The 23,947-nt window shown below is 43.2% G+C and overlaps 1 protein-coding gene across 1 annotated transcript in view; it reads left to right on the top strand.

The window, feature by feature from the left end:
* LOC132407342 (dynamin-1-like) overlaps nt 1-23,947 on the top strand; it is a 234,281-nt gene that overhangs the window by 179,974 nt on the left and 30,360 nt on the right. Inside the window, exons 15-16 of the mRNA XM_059993691.1 lie at nt 17,047-17,156; nt 22,474-22,585. Coding sequence (XP_059849674.1) covers nt 17,047-17,156; nt 22,474-22,585 — 222 coding nt within the window. The remainder of the gene's footprint in view (nt 1-17,046; nt 17,157-22,473; nt 22,586-23,947) is intronic.

Raw genomic sequence — 23,947 nt, 5'->3', positions numbered from 1 at the left:
GTTTTTTAAACTTTTAACAACAACTTACCTTCATTAGAAAACCCATAATGTGGGGTAAACCATCCCAAGCTCATACACAAGAACAGTTATCAAGCATAATTTGACACCAAACCAGGTAAGGAGCTGGTAGGATAAGTGGTGGAAGAGGATACTCCAACTGAGAATTTTAAGATATAACCATAACCATATAAAAATTACAGCACAGAAACAGGCCATCTCGGCCTTTCTAGTCCATGCCGAATGCTTACTCTCACCCAATCCCACTGACCCGCACTCAGCCCATAACCCTCCATTCCTTTCCTGTCCATATACCTATCCATTATTTTTAAATGACAATATTGAACCTGCCTCTACCACTTCTACTGGAAGCTCGTTCCACACAGCTACCACTCTCTGAGTAAAGAAGTTCCCCCTCTTGTTACCTCTAAACTTTTGCCCCTTCTCTCAACTCATGTTCTCTTGATTGAATCTCCCCTACTCTCAATGGAAAAAGCCTATCCACATCAACTCTATCTATCCCCCTCATAATTTTAAATACTTATATCAAGTCCCCCCTCACCCTTCTACGTTCCAAAGAATAAAGACCTAACTTGTTCAACCTTTCTCTGTAACTTAGGTGCTGAAACCCAGGATGAATCATGAAATGAGGTTTAGAAAGTGTTTTACAAAGCTTAGACCTTAAGTAGTTGAAGCCTCAGCAATGACCAAGAACTGGAAATATGGAGCATAAGAGCTGGAGATTCTGGAGTGTAGAAGAAAGATACATGGATGGAGATGGCTGGGTCATAGAAAATGTTAATACCAAAACAGTGAATACAGGTCTGGCATCAAATCTGCATGCCTTTGAGATATAAGGAAAGAAAAGAAACCAAAACGAGACTTTAATTGAAAATCAGGGAAACTTCAGATGCTGGAAATCTAATATAAATAGAGGATATGCTAGTAATACACATAAGGGCAGGCTGCGTCTCTGGGAAGAGAATGAGAGTTAACATTTCAAATCAAAGAGCCTTTGTCAGAACTCAGGGCTTTATTCTTTCATTGCCACTTTTGCTGAAGATCTGTTGTATGGGCACAGGCAGGAATTTAAACCTGTCTAGGGTTGCACTGTGACAGATGTCCAAAGTGTTGAACAGTAATTTCAGGATTGATACTCAGAGTCTGGCAAGGGTCAACAGATGGGGCTAGGGAGAGGATACCAGTGCTCCTGTTTTCTCCTACAGTCCAAAGACATACAGGTTAGTAGGTTCATTGGCTATTGTAAATTGTACTGTGATTAGGCTAGGGTTAAATCGGGGTTTGCAGGTGATGTGGCTGAGAGGGCCAGAAGGACTTATTTCATGCTGTATCTCTAACTAACAAATTAGATAGATAGATAAATAATACAATAGAGATAGGATCCTGGAATTGTTTGAAAATAAGCCTGTTAGAATTTGAGAGAGACCGCATAGGAAAATGGAGCACTGCCCTCTTTTTCCCAGCCCTTTCTAAGCAGAGATGTACTTTTGAAGATATTTAGCATCAGAAGAAATGTGCCAAAAGACCACTGCGTATTCCTGAAGCCATTTAACAGCATTTAATTGCACAAATGAGCTAGGGAGTGTAAAGCTCCTGTGAGTGACCCAGGTAGTATGCCTATGCACAGTAATCATGGGCTGTGTTTCATTTTACCTTTCAATAATGACTGGTCTTTGAAAGTGTGCAGAAAGCACCTTGCTCCATCTCTTATTCTTTCTATTTCTTTTTGCCCATTCTCTTTTAAACTCTGCTGCTCTACCTCCTGGAGGCAGCATTGGGGGTGGATTTGCAGAGTGGGGAGAGGTGGCACGTTGGACAAACTGATTGAATGCCTGCACTGTGGATATTAAGATTCTAGCATTCAGGATTCGAGGTACTTTTGTTATCAAAGTGTGTATACCGTATACAACCCTGAAATTCACAGAACCATGGAACCAACCCGTTCAAAGAAAATCGTCAAACATTAAACCCCCCCTCCCCCATGCGCAAAAAGATCGAGCGACAGCAACAAAAAATGAGTGTAAACACAGAATGTAAAACACACAATCAAAAGGTATTTTTCAGTACAGTTCAGCTCAGTGTTTATTCTCTGCAGGCTGTTCCGATTCAAAAATTGCCCACCTCGCCTGTGTTTCCAACCTCCGCCTGCGAAAGTGATCTTTAATCCCTTTTGCTTTTTGTGCTATGTTCTCCTTTTCTTTGTTTATTCCCATTTTGGTCTGTCATTCATCTCATCTTGAACTCATATACATACCTCCCACCACCACCCCTCTAACCTTCACCCTGTCACCTTAAAGTGTCTGACACCACTGTGCTACATTAGTGTCAGAGGAGTTTTTGAAGAAATCAAGGTGGAATAAGGAAAGGAACTGTATTTTTTACTTATCGTTAGTCCTGACCTTATCTCAGTGTTTCTTTGCACTTTTCTCTTTCTCCTTTAAGGAGGATCTCTTTCCTGAGCTTATGCTCAGTCTAAACACAGAACGAGGAGGGCGTTCACCCAGACTTTAGAATCATGCAGTCATGATACACTTTTCTTCCCCTGAATGACAATTCCCACAAAGGACCGTAAATGGCAAACCAGCTTAACTTGACGACATGTATGGAAGAACATAAGTTTTGTGAAAAAAAATCCCACAGGAAACCGGTTTGCATATTTCATAAAATATTGCACAGTTTCCTTTTCACTTGGTTTACTGCTAGTTATAGTGGTAAAAATATTGAACCAATGTAAGTCAAATTCAAACATTTCTTAATTAATTAAATTAACATTGCATGAAAGTAATGTGTGACTTTCTTCCTTTCACTGCCTCTCTTTCTCTTACTCTAACGTTCTTTTTCTGTCTATTCCCTCTCCGAAATTCTGTGTTTTTATGGCTCTGAATAAGTGCAGCCGAGGAGCTGATGTTTAACGTGGGATTTAGGAATAACATCAGTGAGGCTGGCTGAGGAACAGACATGAACTTCTGACCCAGATTGGACAGCTTGCTCTTGCAACTTGGCTGCCGTGTATACGTTCCCACCAGTCTGAGGAAGAAAGTGAAAGAATTTCCATACAAGACGTTTCCTTTACAACTTCAGTTCTTTCGTTTCCTGAATTGGGGGTGGGGTGGGGGGAGAACCAATACCACTTTCATAAATCTCCAGGGGGCCCCAGAAGTAGCACTTCAGCATCAGTTTATGTCAAAGTCAGCTTTTGCTGAGGTTACAGACAGAGGAAATCGAGCCACCAGGGAAGGACCACGTGCAGAGTTCTGTAAAACATTCTCATGTGCAGGGATTTTTAAAATAAGAGTTCCTCAGTCCATTGGTGTAATTTGTCCTGCTTGCTGTTTGTGGTGCCTGTTCGAAGCCCAAAGTGTGGTCAGGCGGGGTAAATATGTATCCTGAGCACGAGATATCAAAAGAAAATTCCCAAAAGCTGCTGATCCTTTCCTACTTGTGGGGGGTATCTTGTTGTTGCAGCTGGGGAAACAAAATTTATGAACGTTCTGTTATGTTTTGAAACTAATCGAAAGAAAAACATGGGAGCTGGAGATACTGGTGTGCTTAGTTTTTCTTTAGTGAGGCACTCACATGTGATGTGGTGGCATAATGACGTGTGCCATTCACATACTTTTTACATATGACCTGTCATGAATTATGTAAGCAAACAAAAAATGCTTCATCAAACAACGTATTTACAATAGTACTCAAATATTACAGAAATACTAAATACACTATATTTCCTTTCCCCTTTCTACACTATTGCCCTTTCTCCTTCTTTCACATTATCACTGACTGACTCCCAGTGTTTGCTTTAGTTGGCACAGTTTGTTCTTCCTTGAGGTGCCTTGCATTTCTGATGGGTGGTTCTGAGGCTGATGAGGAGTAAGTCTCCTCTTTCATTAGACAACTCCTGGCATTGGAGAACCTTGAACTACTGGGTTAAGTACAGTGGTCTGCATCCCTCCACGTTGTCCAGGCCTTGAGCTGGATCGATGGAAAAGCAGGTAGCCTATTGATTGGCATTGTGTCCACTTCATGCTCTTGCTTTATGAGTTTTCATTTTGAGGGGTGGAGGGAAGCCTCTGAGAATGCAGTCCCCTCGAGGTTCAGTAAAACACAAGTATCCCAAACACGAAGATGCTGGAAATTGAAAGCAACGCACACAAAATGGTGGAGGATCTTAGCATCTGTGGAAAAGTGTACACAGTTGACGTTCATCAGGACTGGAAAGGGAGAAGTCAGGGTAAGAAGGTGGAGGGAGGGGAGGAAGAAGTACAAGGTGATAGGTGAGAGGTGATAGATGAAACGGGGAGGGGGAGGGGTGAAGTAAAGAGCAGGGAAGTTGATCGATGAATGAGATAAAGGGCTGGAGAAGGGGGAATCTATCCTATGTTGTTCATCAGCATCTGTTCCTTGGAGTCAAAGATCATAAGCTCAAATCCCAAGGTCAGCAGTCCAGGCTGCTACCCCAGTGCAATAGCACCAACAATTTTCATGCAAACATATTGTACAACTTTAATTCAAGACATTGCCAAACAAAATTTGACGTTGAGCCAGGCAAAGGATGGTGAGGCATTGTGGAAGAGGTAGGTTTCTTAAGAGCAGGAAGTGAGGTGGAGAGAGTCCATGAGCTTTGACCTTGCCATTGGAGGAGCAGTTAACATTGGAAGTGCTCATGAGACCAGTGCTGGTGGTGTACAGCCACCTCAGAGGCTAGAAGCAGGTGACTGAGGTCAGGAGAGGTCCAGAACTTGGAGAATATAACCATATAAACATATAACAATTACAGCATGGAAACAGGCCATCTCGGCCCTTCTAGTCCGTGCCGAACGCTTACTCTCACCTAGTCCCACTGACCCACACTCAGCCCATAACCCTCCATTCCTTTCCTGTCCATATACCTATCCAAATTTACTTTAAATGACAATACCGAACCTGCCTCTACCACTTCTACTGGAAGCCCGTTCCACACAGCTACCACTCTCTGAGTAAAGAAATTCCCCCTCGCGTTACCCTTAAACTTTTGCCCCCTAACTCTCAACTCATGTCCTCTTGTTTGAATACAGGGAAGGGTGGAGGGGATAAAGATGGAAATGGTTAAATAGTTCTATTTATTTTTCATTTATTTAGAGATACAGGCCCTTCCAACCCAACGAGCTGCACTGCCCAGGAGCCTATCTATTCAACACTAGCTAATTACAGGACAATTTACGATAATCAATTAGCCTACTAACTGGTACAGCTTTGGAAAGCCATGCGTTCACAGGGAGAATGTACAAATTCCTTGCAGGCTGCGCTGAAATTGAACTCTGGAATGTTCTGATCTGCAGTAGCATCGTGTCCACTGCTATGCTACTGTGGTGGCCTTGATTGAACGAGTTTACAGAGATAGGAAACAGCTGATAGAGGCTGGAGGTGGTTGCAGAAAGAGAAGGGCGTATAGAGGTTGCAGGAGGTTACAGAAATGGGAAGAGGGGCAGATACTGAGTGTTATAATGAGGGTGTAAGTTTGCAGGACGCAGAAGTGGTGAGAAGTTTAGTGCCTGAAGATGCTACTGGAGGAGTTAATAGAAGTAGAGGGGTTACTGGAGTTACCAGGGGAGCTTGAAGAGATAGGGAAGGAGATAGAGGTTTGTGTAAATACGGAGTTAGGGAAGAGTATAGCAGCTAGAGAAGGATGGTGGGACTGTCATATGTTGAAAGATTGGAGCGACTGGGCTTGTATACACTGGAATTTAGAAGGATGAGAGGGGATCTGATTGAAACATATTATTAATTATTAAGGGTTTGGACACGCTAGAGACAGGAAACATGTTCCTGATGTTGGGGGAGTCCAGGTCCAGAGGCCACAGTTTAAGAATAAGGGGTAGGCCACTTAGAAAGGAGTTGAGCAAAAACTTTTTCACCCAGAGAGTTGTGGATCTATGGAATGCTCTGCCTCAGAAGGCAGCGGAGGCCAATTCTCTGGATGCTTTCAAGAAAGAGTTAGATAGAGCTCTTAAAGATAGTGGAGTGAAGGGATATGGGGAGAAGGCAGGAACGGGGTACTGATTGTGGATGATCAGCCATGATCACATTGAATGGCGGTGCTGGCTCGAAGGGCTGAATGGCCTACTCCTGCACCTATTGTCTATTGTTATGCAGAAAGGGAAGGATGGGGATGTACAGGATGTTGAAAATAAGTGAGAAAATGTTAAAATAAAATGTTTCTTGAATGAGAGGAAGTGTCGGTTGGCAGGGATCTGAGTGATATCTGGAAGGTGTGAGAGGGAGGTTATGAGGGGTGTGCATGAGAGAGGGTAGGTGTGAGAGGGAGATCATGAAGGGTGTGTGAGAGGCAGGGTGTGAGGGGGATGTGAGAGAGGTGGGAGTCAGAGGGGTAAAGTGTGAGGGGAAGGCTGTCTGGAACCAGCAGAGACAGTTAGACCAAGTAATGCCTGGAGAAATACAGTTTGGGTCTGTCTCCAACCTCCAATCTCCCATGAGCTCCCTTTTGTCATTAACTTGGATCTTTACCAGCCCCTACTTCTTAGCTGAACAGCCTCACATAATTTGGCAATCCCTCACCCCCTTTGCCTCCTTGCCCCGGAGATACCTCTCCAAGTAACGATGAGGATGTAACCCAGCAGCACTCCCGGCTCTGGCTTCAGTCTGCTGTTGTCTGTGTGTAGTTTGTGCATTGTCCCTGTCTCCACCTGGTTTCCTTGAGTGCCCCCTTTCCATCCACATCCTAAAGCTGTGTGGATTATAGGTTAACTAAGCTCTTTAAGTTGCCCCTGGGTTAAGCAGCTGAGTGGTAGGATTTCTGAGGATTCAATGGGAATCTGAAGGGAATAAAACAGGAACACTCCTGCTGAAGGGCCTCAGCCTGAAATGTTAACTACACTTTTCCACAGAAGCTGCCTGTCCAGCTGAGTTCCTCCAGCATTTTGTGTGTGTTGCTCGGATTTCCAGCATCTGCAGATTTTCTCATTCGTGTAAAATTGGATGTACCATCATCAGTGTGGATTTGCTGGGCTGACGGGCCTCTTTCTGATTTGTATGACTGGGCATGCCTCTTTTACCAATCTGTAACCTGGACCGGCACTGGATGAGTCTCTTCAGCAGAGGAATGCAGGGCTCACCCCATCTTCTCAAGGCCAGTTAAGGATGGGTAATAAATGGCAGCCCAGCAGAAGTGCTTGACGTGAACTTAGAAAAGCATTGTTAGGTGCCCTTCCTGTGGGGACAAGTTGTGTCTTTGCCCTGCCTTCTTATTTCCCATCGCAGCCATCCTGTTTGCCTTTCAGCCTAAGAGTCCGTATTTCATGCTAATTGGCACAGAATCTGCCAGGGACCCGTGTGAGAAATGGTATTTTTGTGTGGGGGTAGCCTGCCTGTTGGCAGTGCGGACAGTATGACGAACAACAGAATGCATAATGCCTTCATCTCTGGACTATGACCAAGCTGGTGGAGCAAACAGTCCTGGCTGACAATAAGGGTCCTGAAGAAATGGACCCCCTCTCCTCAGGATCCTTATAATCGGCTGAGTGTAAGTATGGGTGGGCTACAATGAGACCCTAGACTGGCAACTTCCATGGCAGACCACAAGGTGACCACAACAACAAACAAGAACATTGGTCTGGCCCATTTCAATAGTTTAAGAAGGCTGGGGCAGGTTATCAGAAGGAGACGGTTGAACAGAGAGTCGTGGAAGAACAGACTGATTAACTCATTTTGACCAAGGATTATTGTTATGGGGTCACAGTGAGGATCCTGAAAGGAGGTGGACAGAATGGATCAATGGACTTGCATTCCCAAAGCAGTATCGTGGCACAATATCCAAAGGAAGTCAAAACATTGTGTAATCTAGTGCTAAGGCAGAGATGTAAGAGCTGGTAATAATTGGAATACAATTGATAGAGGTTATTTAGTCCCTGGTTTAAAGCAGACATTTTGAGCTTGAGTTATGGAATTGTAATTTCTTGTTCTTTTCATCAATAATGGTAGCTACTTACGTAAACCGTGAATGCCAGTGGTAGAATGAGCCCTGCAGTGCCTCTGGCCGCTCACCCTGCATCCCCTCACTGTGTCTCACAAACAGGTCAAGCTCCACCCAATAATCGGCAGAATAGGCCAGAGGGGCCAGGTGGCCTTTCCAAAGACACTGGGCGTGCTGGCACTACGAAGGATTGAAGACGATAGCAGCAGAATTTGGGGTCAGTGGGGTTGCTGCTGAGAGGCTTGGTCCTACAGCTGGAGAGTTGAAACCCGGTGACAACAGCCCAAAGTTGATCACTGAGATGGGGAGAACTTCCTTCATTTGTAGGTCTTAAGACATAGGGGCAGAATTAGACCATTCAGCCCTGCATCATCCGATCATGGCTGACTTATTCTCCCTCTCAACCCCATTCTCCTGCCTTCCCCCAGAACATTTGACACTCTTACTCATCAAGACCCTACCAACATCAGCTTTAAAAATATCCAGTAACTTGGCCTCCACAGCCATCTGTGGCAATGAATTCCGTAGATTCACCACCCTCTGGCTCAAGAAATTCCTCCTCATCTCTGTTGTACAGGGATGTCCCTCTATTCTGAGCCTGTGCCCTCTGGTTTTAGACTCTCCCACTTGGAAATCTGAACCCCTGCGCGCCTTTAGCTGCTTGGTTGCCGAGTCTACTCGGAGCAGAGGTGGGTGGATTTTTGGATGGAGTGTGGAGGGTTATCGACCTGGTAGGCTGGAGTAGGGGCAACAGGCCTCTTGTGTTATTTCTGAGGTTAAGATGGAAGTGTAAGAGCAGTGGCCCTCTGAAAAGCAGCTTCACTATCAGTTTTCCAAAACCTGCGTTCCTGCTGTAAATGGAACCATGTGGGATCACTGACAGCCTGGAGGAACTTCAGGTTATACCTGCCATCAATCAATCTTCCATTCTCCCAAGGGCTCCACTATGATTTCCTCCTGGCTGGCGGTGTTGCCGTGGAAACCCAAACTGTCAAGGGCCTGCTGGTGGTTGCCGCAATGAGGCCCCCTTACAGTGCAGTCTGAATAAACTGGGAGAAATGCAGATTTGTGGGGGGGGGGGGGAAGAAAAGCTCTGAACTGGTTTATTTAATTGCTATGCTTAAAATAGTGCAGCTGGATATATTTTGTTTGAGCGGGATCAGCAGTTCTGATAATGAAACAGGGCAGACAGTTCAGTAAGTTGGATTATTAACTCCAGATGTTACTAATATTAAGCAGTCTCTTTGAAAGAAATTGGGATTCTCAGTGTCATTTAAGAGCTGTTTCACCCCCTCAGACTAAACTTCAGCAGAATGTAATGTTAGAAAAAAGCAGTGACTTGTAGGGTATTTGTTATAGGAGAGAGAGCCTGGCTGCGGCCAACGCTATAATTCATGTTTCTGTTACTGTGAGCGGTATTCTGTTGGTCACAGTGTCTGCGGAGGGTGTGCTGCTTGGCTAGACAAGAGGAAATTTTAAACTTTTGCATCCCTGCAGCTAAGAGTGCACTGACTTGGCAGCAGGACATATCTGTGTGGGCTTTATTGCTTCTTCAGAGAGGATTAAGGGTGAGACTGTGCCTTTCACAACCTCACAAAGTCTCACAGTGCAGGCAGTGGGAAGTGTACAGGCCATTATCCTTCATTCGTTATATGCCATGTCATCTGATGTGGGTGATCATGGTCTTTCCATGACCATGATTGCTTTTGGATAATTTTCTACAGAAGTGGTTTGCCATTGCCTCCTTCTGGACAGTGTCTTTACAAGATGGGTGATCCCAGCCATTATCAGTAGGACTGTCTTCAGAGACAGTCTTCCTGGCGTCAGTGGTCGCATAACCAGGACTTGTGACATGTACCAGCTGCTCCCAAGGCTTCACGTGACCCTGATTCAGAGGATTAGCAGGTGCTACACCTTGCCCAAGGGTGACCTGCAGGCTAGCGGAGAGAAGGAGCACCTCACACCTCCCTTGGTAGAGATGTACCTCCACCCCACCACCCAAAAGACCACTACAGGAGTTCCATTTCCCAGTATTACAGGCTAGAGCTAATGGTTGCAGGTGAAACAGGGGAGAGGTCAGAATATAACTGCTTTCCAATTCAAAATAAGGTCACGGGAGCCTCTCCATCCACCCAAGCCTCGTTTTAAAGATATATCTTCAAATAGGTGACAAAATGGAGCAACGAATAAAATCACCAGCTCAGAGTGCCAGAGACCAGGATTCAATGCTGACCTCAGGTACTATAAGTGTGGAGTCTGCACATTCTCCCTGTGGTTGTATCAGTTTCTTCCCATTTCCTCCAACACCCCAAAGATACGTGGTAGATTAATTGGCCTTGTAAATTACCCATAGCGTATAGGTCTGTGGCAGAGCCTGGGAGGAGTTGGTGAGAGCGAGGGAAGTAAGTAAAATGAGGTGAAGGTAGGATTAGTGTAAATAAGTGATTAATGGTCACTGTGGAGCCATGGTCTGATCTCTATTCAGTCCAATACTTCAGTTCTATGTGTCCAGACCCCCGGAGTGAGGTTTGAACCATAACCTTCTATCTCGAAAGTGAGAGTATTCCCCACCCTAAAGTGGCTGATAATTCACCTGATGAGAGTCATTTGTGCTGGACTTCTCTAGAATGACTAACTCCTAAACAAGGCCTTGAATGCCACTGGCCTTTTCTACTGCAGAGTAGGATCATGCAGCTAAATGGGTTTAATAGTATAATGGTTGTGTGGGGAGTAGTGATCTACCCATTTGGATTTTTAAACCAGAGCATGTGAGAGCCAATTTCCCGCAACAACTTAAAGCTCTGAATTCAGTCAAAAGAGAATCAGGAAGTAATGGTATCAGCTGTAGAACAGATGTGAAATTAGAGCTAATTTACTAATCTCATGTAGAGAATCTGCAGTTTCTACCCAGCCTGGTCTATCTATAACTCTAGCCCCACACTTTGTAAGTAACTCACTTGTATCAAACTGGGTAATCATTTTCTAAGAACAACAGGAATTGGACTTAAATGCCACTTTGCCAATGACACCCTCTCTCTGAGGATAAGTTGAAGATTTTAATTGGAAGTCATCTTTTTCTTCAAGTTGAGAGTTGATCAAAAATGCATCAATCCTTCTGCATCAATGCATTAATTCAAGTTTAAAGTAAATTTATTATCGAAGTATATATATGTCACCATGTACAACCCTGAGATTATTTTCTTGTGGGCATACTCAATAAATCCATAGAAGAATAATAACCATAATACAATCAATGAAAGACTGCACCAACCAACGTGCAAAAGATAATAAACTGTGCAAATACAAAAAAGAAAGAAATAATAATAATAAATACATAAACAATAAATCTCAAGAGTATGAGATGAAGAGCCCTTGAAAACGAGTCTAGAGGTTGTGGGGCAAATGAAGTTGAGTGAAGTTATCCCCTTTGGTTCAAGAGCCTGATGGTTGAGGAGTGACAACTGTCCCTCAGCCTAGTGGTGTGAGTTCTGAGGCTCCTGTACCTTCTTCCTGATGGCAACGGTGAGGAGAGTGTGGCCTGGGTGATGGGGATCCCTGATGTTGGGTGCTGCTTTCCTATGATGACGCAGCGTGTTGATGTATTCTATGGTGGGGAGGGCTCTATCTGATGGCCCGTAATGGGGAGGGCTTGTAATGGCCTGTAATGGGGAGGGCTTTGTCCCTGACGTATTGGGCTGTCTCCACTACTTTCTGTGGCCTCTTGCATTCTTGTGCATTGGAGTTGCTGTTCCAGGCCATGATACAACCGGAAGGATATTAATAAGTTTGAAAGAGTGCAGCGAAGGTTTACAAGGATGTTGCCGGGACTTGAGAAACTGAGTTACAGAGAAAGGTTGAATAGTTTAGGACTTTATTGCCTGGAGTGTAAAAGAATGAGGGAAGATTTGATAGAGGTATATAAAATTATGATGGGTATAGATAGAGCGAATACAAGCAGGTTTTTTCCACTGAGGCTTGCAGAGAAAAAAACCAGAGGACATGGGTTAAAGGTGAAGGGGGAAACGTTTAAAGGGAACATTGTGGGGGGGGGGGTCTTCTTCACACAGAGAGTGGTGGAAGTGTGGAATGAACTGCCAGATGAAGTGGTAAATGCGGGGTCACTTTTAACATTTAAGAAAAACTTGGACAGGTACATGGATGAGAGGGGTATGGGAGGGATAAGGTCCAGGTGCAGGTCAGTGGGACTAGGCAGAAAACTGGTTCAGCACAGCCAAGAAGGGCTGAAGGGCCTGTTTCTGTGCTTTAATGTTCTGTGGTTCTATGTATCTGCGGGTGTTTGTTACCATTTGGTAACATTCCTAATCTCCTGTTCAAAGCCAATGTGGTCAGCTTTAAGATATATTGCATGTGCTCTCTACCTGCCATGTTGGCCTTAAAAATCTGAATTACAGCTGAGAAATGGACTGATTCAAGATTTATTATTCTAGCATCTGTTCTGCTAGCTCAAAGAGAAATCTCATTTAGCTCTGCTGCCTCAAGGGTACCAGTTAATGTTATGAAGTATGTCTGATTTCCTTTATGGGAGCGGTAGAACTCCCTCTGCTACCTGATAGCACCAGGACATCTATCTTTTTAAATTAAACACGTAGGGCCTGTGTGGGATGAGCAAATGTTCTTATTTGGTGCTGTGGCATCATGCATTGAGGGGCACGCCAGTGATACCACTTGCTAAGCATGTCAGCCATTTGCATAGAAAAGCACAGCATGATTGTCAGGAGCATTGACCATTTTCCACCAGAATAACTACTTTTAAAAGAAAAGATGTTTAGTATGATGCAGAGTTGAAACTTTTCTAGTAAGGCAGTTAGTGGGATGTGCGTCTGATCTCCCAGAATGCAGTGCACCTCATGCCACAGGTAGGGTCTTTCTCTGCTGCTATGAATTATGGGTGCTGCAGACCTCAGTGGCCACCTTGTCTGAGCAGCCACTCTGGTGCAAGGCTGATCCCATGGCTTTAAGCAGCTAACCTGGATCTTTAAGAACAGTATTATACTGCTTACACTCCGTCTATTCGTCTGTCCATGACAAAATCACCCCAGAGTCCTCCTGTCAAGGATGTGATAGCCACGTTGCAGAACTATCCATCCAAAGAGCTGTAATGTACTGATCTAGAGTGTGATCACAGAGTGCACTGCAGATGCTGTGGTCAAATCAAGACGTACAAAACAGCTGGATGAAAGCAGGTTGGGCAGCATCCATTGAAAGAAGCAGTCAACGTTTTGGGTCGAGACCCTTCTGTTAGGCCTGTGGCTACAGTTGGTTGGAATGGTTTGGACTGACCTGCTTCCAGTAGTTTGTGTTGACCATTAGTGAGACAAGTTATGTTTTTTTAGATTTGAGACATACTTAATTACTTAAATTTAAATTAAACAGCTGCCACGGTGGGATTTAAACTCCTCTTTCTGGGTCAATCATCCTGAGCTCTGGCTACTGGTTCAGAAACTTAACCATTGCAACACAATATGGTTTTATACCCAGTGCCCATTCTAGTTATTTTTCTCAACAAATGCTGCTGCAAGGTTTCACTGTTGTTTGTGGAAGCTCTCTGTGCACAAGCTAACTCTCACTCCTGCCTCAGAATTACCAGCAATGCACAGCTAGAAAGGATTTCATGAAAGGGTGCAGGAGAGATTCAGGAGAATGTTACCAAGACAAAAGAGCCTGGCTTGTAGAGAGGATGGATGGACTAGGGCTTTCTTGTCTACACTGTTTATAAATTCAGGAAGGTGTAGAATGGTCAAAGTGTTTTTCACCGGGTAGGGGAGTCTAAAACCAGAGTGTATAATTTTAAGGTGAGAGGGAAAAGATTTAAAGGGTACCTGAAGGTCAACTTTCACACAGAGAATGATAGGTATACAGAGCAAACTGCCAAAGGAAATTGTAGAGATTCAAGTTGTTCAATGTCATTTCCTATACATAAGTGTAAAGAGAAAGAAATTGTTTCTCAGAATCTGATGCAGCACAGAAAACACAACCTATAAAGAACACAATAATAATAAACATACAGTAAATATAAATGCATATTGATTGTCCATCTGTAAACTGATGCTGGGCTGTACATAAGGGAACTGACAGGAAATAATAAGGTAGTGATGGAGTTAGTAGGTGGAGGTGTTGATCAGCCTAACTGCTTGGGGAAAGTAACTGGTTTTGAATCTGGTTGTCCTGGTGCAGATGCTGCATAGCCTTCTCCCTGTTGGGAGTGGGACAAACAGCCCATGCACAGGGTGGGTGGGATCCTTCATGATGTTTCTAGTCCATTTCTGGCATCTTTCTGTTTGTATGCCCTTGAGAGTTAGTAGGCTGGTGCCAGTGATGCATGGGAAAGTTTGACTACCCATTGCAGAGCCTTCTGCACCAAGCAGTGATGCATCTTGTTAGGAAGTTCTTTACTGGGCATCCGTAGAGTGCCGTCGGAATGAATGTGCAAAGTCTCCGTAGAAAGTAGAGGCGTTGCTGAGCTTTCTTGATGGTATAGAATGTGTTCTGGGATTGAGAGTTTGTTATGATGTGCACTTCCAGGAGTTTGAAACTGCAGTTTTCAGTCTGTGCAGCCAAAGTAAAGAGGGGTGTGGGTGGTACGAGTTCTCCTGAAGCCTTCAAGGAGAGGTGACCATAATTACAGCATTTAAACGATGCTTAGACAGGTAGGGTTTAAAGGGATATGGACCGAGCACTGACAAATGGGACAAGTTTAGGCTGATGACTTGGTCAACATGGATGAGTTGGGCTGAAGATCCTGTGATCATGCTGTGAAATGCCTTGTTTCCTCAGGGACTAGACATCTCAGATGTTTACTGGCTCTGAGGAGTTTGAAGATGTGGGAGGCATTCACTGCCCTTCATTTCCTAATTGCTATAAACGTAGGGATGTCTTACAGTTTGGGTTTTGGCTTCATATTTAGGCTTATAACGAAATAAATTATAAATGTTAACCTTCCCTCAGAATCCTGCCCTCTACTTAAGTTTGGTTTATTGAGTCTTTATAAGACCATAAGACGTAGGAGCAAGACTAGACCACTCAGCCCCATTCTCCTGCTTTCTCCCTGTACCCTTCAACACCTGACTAACCAAGAACCTTTCAAACTCTACTTTAAATATACTTGATGACTTGGGTTCCACAGCTGTCAATGCAATGAATTCCACAGGTTTTTGTCTAAAGAAATTCCTTCTTATCTCTGTTCTGAGGCTGTATTTTCTGATTCTAGGCTCACCCTCTACAAGAAGCATCCTCTCAACATCTGCTCTGTCTAGGCCTTTCAATATTTGCTAGGTTTCAATGAGATTCCCCTCTCATTCTTCTAAACTTCAGTGAATACAGGCCCAGGGCGAATGAACACTCCTCATACATTAACCCTTTCATTCCTGGGATCATTCTCATGAACTTCCCCTGGACCCACCCCAATGCCAGCACATCTTTTCATAGATCATCATCATCATCATTATGTGCTGTGTCGAATGATGTGGGCAATCATGGTCCATGCCCATGAATGTATTGGCAAATTTTTCTACAGAAGTAGTTTGATATTGCCTATTCCGGCAGTGTCTTTACAGGATGTATAGCCCCAGCCCTTATTAATGTTCTTCAAAAAACATTCCCCCGCCCCTTCCTCTATTCCCCACTCTCAGCTTTCACCTCTTCTCACTTACTTATCGCTACCTCACCTATCAGCCAATCTTCTACCATGCTAGTATCTTTCTTGTAACATCATGGGCTTTTATCTTGTTAGGCAGCCTCATGTGTGGCACCTTATCAAAGGCCTTCTGAAAATCCAAGTGAACAACATCCACTGACTGCCCTTTGTCTATCCTGTCTGTTATTTCCTCAAAGAATTCCAATAGATTTGTCAGGCAAGTTTCCCCTTAAGAAAACCATGTTGACTTTGACCTACTTTATCATGTGCCTCCTAATATCCCAAAACCTCATCCTTAATAATGGACCCTAATATCCGTCCAACCACTGAAGTCAGGCTAACTGGTCTATAATTTCCTTCCTTCTGCCTCCCTCACTTCTTAAACAATGGAGCGACATTTGCAAATGTCCAGTCCTCTGGAACCATTCAAAAATCTAGTGATTTTTGAAAGATTATTACTAATACCTCCACAACCTTTTCAGCTAGCTACTTCAGAACCCTGTGGTGCAGTCCATCTGGTTAAGTTGACTTATCTACCTTCAGACTTTTCAGTTCCCAAGCACTTTCTCCTTAGTAAAAGCAACAACACTTACTTCTGCCCCTTGAGTTACTTGAATTTCTGGCATACCGATAGTGCCTTTCACAGCAAAGACTGACGCCAAGTGCTTATTAAGTTCATTTGCTATTTCTTTTTCCCCCATCACTACTTCTCTAAGTCTTTTTCCAGCACTCCAATATACACTCTCATCTCTCTTTTACTCTTCATATTTCCAAAAAAACTTCTGGTATTCTCTTTGATATTTTTGGCCAGCATACCTCCATCTTTTCTCTCCTTATTGTTTTTCTAGTTGCTTTCTGTTAGTATTTAAAAGCTTCCTAATCCTCTAACTTCCTAGTATTTTTTGATATATGCCCTCTCTTTTGCTTTTATGCTGTCTTTGACTTCCTTTTTTTCCTTTGGTTGCCTCATCCTCCCTTGGTGTCCCCTTCCAAACAACTTTGACCAGCTCTTGTTCACACCTCTGTAACTCCTCAGTAATACTGATACATCTGACTTCAGCTTCTCCCTCTCAAACTGCAGGATGAATTCTATCATATTCTGATCACTGCCTCCTAAGGGTTCCTCTACCTTAAGCTCCTTAAACAAATATAATTCACAACACCCATTACACAACACCCATTCCAGAACTGTCTTTCCCCTCGTGGACTTGACCACAAACTGCTCTAAAAAGCTGACCTGTAGGCTTTCTATAAAATGTTTGTTGTAATGTTATAAGGATAATGAGCAAGAGTTTGATGTTCATGATTTGTGTGTGCCATTAGAACAAGATATTACTTCTTCAACCCTCTCCATCCTGGGAGCACAGGGAAAGATGTCTTATTGCTCAACATTACTGTCTTGCAGGAGAAAGAGAAGAAATACATGTTGCCTCTCGATAATCTGAAGCTGCGCGACATAGAGAAAGGGTTTATGTCCAGCAAGCACATATTTGCTCTCTTCAACACAGAACAGAGGTGAGTCTATCTTCATGTTGCTCTGTCTGATCAAAGTTACTTGTATGATAGGGAAGGGTAGGAGGGTATGAGTAAAGAAAAGGTGTTCCATCCAAAACAGGGAACAATTGTCTCACAGATAAACCCACTCATAGAACCATAGAACATTACAGCACAGAAACAGGCCTTTTGGTCCTTCTTGGCTGTGCCGAACCTTTTTTCAGCCTAGTCCCACTGACCTGCACCTGGCCCATATCCCTCCATACCCCTCTCATCTATGTATCTGTACAAGTTTTTCTTAAATGTTATAAGTGAGCCTGCGTTCACCACTTCATCTGGCAGCTCATTCCACACTCCCACCACTCTCTGTGTGAAGAAGCCTCCCACCCTAATGTTCCCTTTAAACTTTTTCCTTTTCAACCTTAACCCATGTCCTCTGTCTTTTTTCTCCCCTAGCCTCAGTGGAAAAAGCCTGTTTGCATTCTCTCTATCTATACCCAACATAATTTTATACACATCTATCAAATCTCCCCTCATGCTCCTACGCTCCAGGGAATAAAGTCCTAATCTATTGAACCTTTCTCTGTAACTCAGTTTCTCAAGTCCCGGCAGCATCCTTGTAAACCTTCTCTGCACTCTTCCAACCTTATTAATATCCTTCATAATAAGCAATTCTGCTTAATTGCCATTTTATATTTGGGAATTAATTTTTACTTGTAGTAACGCTGGCGTCATTTTTAATATTACCGATTGCAAATGAAAGATCTTGACAAGATGGTCACTGTTTAAGGTTGAAAACCTCCTATCACTCCTTAAGAATGTAGATGTTGCAAGATGTCTTGAATGTGGTTTTTTTGTGTTATTCCCACGTTAACCTTTATGTTGAAGCTAACAGCACTGCAATATCTTGGAGCCTCCTACCATATTACTAATGGTGAAAAATCCCAATTTGGAAACAGGTTAATGATAAATCTGTTACAATCACTCTGCTGGTTTTGGTAGTAACCATTTGATTTGGATTCAGAACCTATAATTGCGCTGTGTCAGCTCGGACGTCAAGTGACTCGCATGGGTTAAGTGTGAATAAGCTTCCACCCAGCCTCACTGACAATAAATGTTCATGGTGAAAGCCAATGTTCCCTGTAGTTTTTTTACAGCTGCACTGACCAACCGTTGCTCTGGACAGGAAATTTGTATGCAGCCTGAGAAGTGCGTGGCACTTCAATTGTGTTTTTTTTTGTAATTATGCATACTATGAATATTTAGAAAGAAAACTGAACAATCACATACTCCTGATTTTATTTATTAATTGAAGGATATAAAGAAATACAATATAACAAAGAAAATCTTTAACATTTCATAATCTTTTACTAGTTGTGTCTAGCTCCATTTGTGTGGCAACAAAGGCTATGTGCGTGGAAGTATTTGAGTTACTGCGTGGCTGTGCACCCATGCAGCTTGGGAGGAACAGTGGAATGAACATTCAACAAAGGCAGACATTAATGGTGACACTCACCACTGCCTTCAGTGTGCCAGTGTGGGATCTGACAATTTGAGAGAAAGGGTATTTGAAGACAAAACACATGGTATATTAGGTTACAGTAATCTCTGATCTCTGGAAAGCTACCAAGACTTGGACTACCTTGAGCAGGCACCTGAAGGCACTGGAGAGAGGTAAACGACATTATCTCCATGAAGCATCCCAAATTCTCTGGCAGGATAAATTAACTACTGTCAGAGTGTTCACCAGGTCAATGTCCCCAACACTGAGAGCTTGATTTCACCTAGTCGGCTCCACAATGCAGGCCTTGTCATTCGCCTGCTTGGCACCAGACTGCCGAATCAGGCACTCTGTTCCAAGCTGTATCACAAGAAGAGTGGATTGAGGTAGAGATTCAAGGAGGTGCATAAAACCTCCTTGAAGGAAATGTCATGTTTTGACAATTCCTGGGAATCCCTAACTTAAGATCAGTGAAATTGAAGCAGTATTTCATTATGTACAAAGTGTTCACTTACGTACGTCAAAAGGACCCTTTCATCTGATAGGAGGAAGGGATTTGCAACATGCCTACTAAGTTTGACAACTTTCCACATGAGAAGATGTTAGTTGAGCTCAAAAAGGTGGAGATTCTGGGCAAAAAGTGGGTGGCAGTTAAACTGAAATAAAATAGTCAGTAGAAGGCAGGACATTCTCACTTCTTATTGCTACCGCCAGAGAGGAGGTACAGGAGCCTGAACACACACTCAATGTTTTAGGAACAGCTTCTTCCCCTCTGCCATCAGACTCTGAACCAACCCATGAACACTACCTCACTATTTTCACTCTATTTTTGCACTACGTATTTAGTTTAATTTTAAATATATAGTTATTGTAATTTATAGTTTCTGTGTATTGCACTGTGCTGCAGCCACAAAACAACACGTTTCACAACATACTGTATGTCAGTGATACTAAACCCAATTCTGATTTAGGATGACGCTAAAAAGCTCAGGAGCTCACAGAAGCCCCTTTGGGTGTCAAGAGGTGCATGCCATTTCACAAATGTCCTATTCTCTTGACCCTCTCAGCCACCTCCTGCCCCACCTGGTTGCCACATCGACCTCATCGGTTGCCACACAGGCAGAGTGGAAGCAACACTTCCTTGATTCCAAGGGACGGCCGAAGAAGGAAAAGAAAGCAGTTCCAGTACTAGTGCCAGGGCACTACCAACACTTCCTAACTCTTCTACCCTGACTCAACTTCTTGGAGTTGCTGGGTTGGAAGATTGTCTGACCTTGTTACGTGAAGCCTTATGGCTTAACTCTTCCTGCTATTTGACCTTAAGAACATCACACCATCTTAAAAGTTTCTTCCACCGAGCAATTAATCTGATCAAGTCAAATGGATAGATAGTTAGCCCCTCACCTCTCTCCCCACCTACTACCTCAGTCACTGCACCGTAAACACTTTAACCACTTTTTATAATGCTGCTTACATTGTAAATACATGATGATTTTATGTATTAATGTGGATTTTATGCTATATCTGTACTTCTAACTCAATTTTTATATAATTGTTTATTCTGCATAATTGTGGAACGTTTTGTTGCATGTAATGCCAAGACACCACAGCAATTTCCCAATGTATGTAAATTTATACGGTGAATAAACTTGATCCTTGATCTTTGATTAAGGGATATGGGATGAGAAGAGGAGAGTGTCATTGAGATATATTACCTGTGAGTTTGAATCGGGCAACAGGACTGAAGAGGTCCATTCCTGATCTCTCTCTTCTACCAACTGCTTTATTTCAATCAGACAACAGCTTAGCTGCAACCATTTTTTGCCCAGAAACTCCACCATTTTTAGCTCACCTAATAATCTCCCTCCTGGAAAGTTGTCAAGTACTTTTTAGGCATGTTGCAAATCCCTTCCATCAGAGGAAGGGGTAATTTTGACATACATAAGTTAACTCTGTACATTATGAAAGAAAGAACGGTTTGATGGATCCAAGCCAAAGCCTGGAGCTTAATCAGATTCCTAATTATCAAGAACTATGAGAGCAGAGCTAACAGTTCTCGAAACATAGTGGTTAAAATACTGATCAGTCCTCCAAAGACCAAATGATGAAATTCAAATCTCATTATCGGCGCTGGGGAATTCAAAGGCATTACTTTGGAATTTGAAAAAAGTAGTTTCAATAATGGTGATGATGAATTGATATTAAAGTTCAAAACCTCCAACTTAAAGGTTGTGTTAAAACAATTATGCCTCCTCGACTCCAACATCTTTCCAAACTTCCGAAGTCTTTGATTTCTTTGCCACTGTTACTTGGTTTAACTCACTGTCTAGGTATCTCTATTAAATACATCCTCGCAGTCCTTTCCTTTTTGACCAATGATCTACAATTGTATTTATGATCTAGATGTGATTTATGATGTAAAGTTACAGCTATATGACTGTAATTGTCCTCTGGGGCAAACTCTGAAGCCTCTCAGTCAAGGACGATTAGCAATGGACAATAAATACTCGTCTTGCTGGTACCACCTACACCTTAATAGTAGTTTAAACAACATACCTTATCCAGTCTATCGCCTTTCCAAGCCCTTCACAGCCATCCCTAAGCCACATAATGTGGGTCTTGATAACATAATAGCTTTCCAAAGTATTTTGTTCCATTGCCACTGTTAATGTATTTCTATTTCTACCAGATATCGCTTTAATAATTTATGAGAGAAGTAGCTGAGATGTTGAGGCCTTTCTATTCACCTCTCCTATCCTTTGGCCCTGCCTTAGGCAGCAGTCAGTGACAGCAATCAGAAGGTCAGGGTTCAATTCCTGCTGCTGTCTATAAAGACGTTGTACATTCTTCCCCGAGACCACATCAGCTTCCTCTGGCTGCTCCAGTTTCCTCTCGTATTCCAGAAGCAAATCTGGGTTTGGGTTACTCAGTTGTGGTCTTGCTATGTTGGCACAGGAAGCATGGTGATGCTTGCGGGCTGCCCGCAGTGCGTAGCAAATAAAAACACAAACGATGCATTTCACTGTGTACGTCGATGTTCCGATGTGCATTTAACAAACAAAGCTAATCTAATCTAGAATTTAGATATTAGCACAGCTCCAGGATGCTTGGGGTGTTGCTTAGGTGGACTTGAGTTGGTTTGAAAGGAGTCTTGGTTTTGCCCTCTATTTACAAGACCAACCTGGTTTTCTGATCGACATCATTTTCCTTTAACTCTTCTGCCCAGGTGCGCATTCTGAGTTCCTCACTTGACACCAGAATCAGGTTTAATATCAATGGCATATGCTGTGAAATTTGTTGTTTTGTGACAACAGTGCATTGCAATACATGATAATAAAAGCTATAAATTACAATAAGTATATATAAAAAAGAAAATGAAATTAAATAAGTCATGCAGTAAGAGAGCATCCATGGGTTCATTGTCCATTCAGAAATCTGATGGCAGAGGGGGAGAAGCAGTTCCTGAAACACTGAGTGTGCATCTTCAGGCTCCTGTACGTCCTCCTTGATGGTAACAATGAGAAGAGAGCAGCTCCTCACTGATGGGGGTCATTGACGACAGATGCCGCCTTTTGAAGGTGTCCTGGATGCTGGGGTGGCTAGTACCCATGATGGAGCTGGCTGAGTTTACAACTTCCTGCAGCTTTTTCTGATCCTGTGCAGTGGCCCCTCCATACCATTAATGAGCCGCATCTCCCTCAGTGATCACAGACAGCAAGCCAACCCCCCCACCCCACACACACACACACACCTCCATGCTCGTAATAGCGTTTTAGTTTACTACTCGCAGTCTTCCCAATTTGAAGCTTTTCCATCCACTCCTTTTCTTTCTGACAGAAATGTTTACAAGGATTACCGGCAGCTGGAGCTGGCTTGTGAAACCCAGGAGGAGGTGGATAGTTGGAAGGCTTCATTCCTTCGAGCTGGTGTCTATCCTGAAAGAGTCGGGGTATGTATCCTGAGATACACATACGTGTGCACCCGTGTGCATGTGCTTGCATGTCTTTTTCATATGTGCAAAATACATACGTTAGATATAATGTGCAGGCAAAACATATTTGTTGTACATTTGCATGCACTTATGTGTCTTTAAGTATATATTTGCAAATGCAAGTTTTTTATATTCTTACAATGTTACATATATCTTTATGTGTCTACATGTGTTTTATTATCAGTCTTAATAAAATAGATCTAAGCATGTCAGAGTCTCCTTAAAAAGCCATTGACAAGAAAATAGGTTTCACTCATTTCTTACATGAATGGGTTCTGTGTTTTGCCCTGACGCCAATTTCGAATTCACCAAAATAATTGCTAAGCTGGAACTAGAACTGCCTCACTTTAAGGAATTACTTTTGTGGTTTCTCCAGCTTACTAGAAATAGGACCTGGTATATTTTTTTCACTTTGTGGGATGCTGGTGGGGCTAACATTTTCTGTCCCTTAATAAATGCTGAGCGTGAAAATGAATGGATTACTGAGAAATAAGGTGGGGAATAGGATTGGTGGGACTACTCTGAAAGCTGGCACACACTCAATGGGCCAAATGAACTCCTTTTATGTTGTAAGGAAATTTGTAATTGGTCCTGAGAAGATGGTTCTGGATCACCTTCCTGATCTGCTGGTGAAAGTGCTCCCTTAAGGTTGTTGGAGGGGTAGTTCTGGATTTAGACGCAGCAATGAGGCAGGAACAAGAAGTTAGGATGATGTACCTCCCGTACCTGTGGACAATATTGTTCCCATGAGGCTCTGCCTCTTGTCTCCCTTGGTGACCAAGGTCATGAGTTCAGAAGGTGCTGTCAGAGTCAGGTACATGGGTGATTCCTGTATATTTTCTAGATCCCACACCCTGCGGTCACTGTTCATTATTCATGCAGGGAAGAATGCGTGGTGAAAACCAAGAGGGCTGGATTGGGTCAAGTTATTGAAGGTATCCAGGCAAGTGGAGGGTATTACCTACCTTACACTCCAGGCAGACACTGAGTTTTGGGGTCCAGAATGCCTAGCCTCTGTCCTGTTTTCAGAACCATGGTACTTATGCTGACACGCCTGTTGGATTTACAGCTAATGGTGACCCCAGGACATTTGAGAGTGGGGGAACATGTTAACAGTGATGTTCTTGAATGTCCTGAGGAGGTAGTTGGGCTACCGCAGCAGAAGACCACACTGGTTTCCACTCCATTACCCAATAAAATGGCCACTGAGTGTACATTTGTGATCTTCTGCTCCCGTAGCCCATCCACTTCAAGTTTCGACTGGTTGAGTGTTCGGGGGTGCTGTTGTAACACATGGTTATTTGGGATGCGGTTGCCTTC

This window comes from Hypanus sabinus, chromosome 18, assembly GCF_030144855.1.
Source record: "Hypanus sabinus isolate sHypSab1 chromosome 18, sHypSab1.hap1, whole genome shotgun sequence".
Taxonomy (NCBI): domain Eukaryota; kingdom Metazoa; phylum Chordata; class Chondrichthyes; order Myliobatiformes; family Dasyatidae; genus Hypanus; species Hypanus sabinus.
This window is presented reverse-complemented; position numbering and strand designations above follow the sequence as displayed.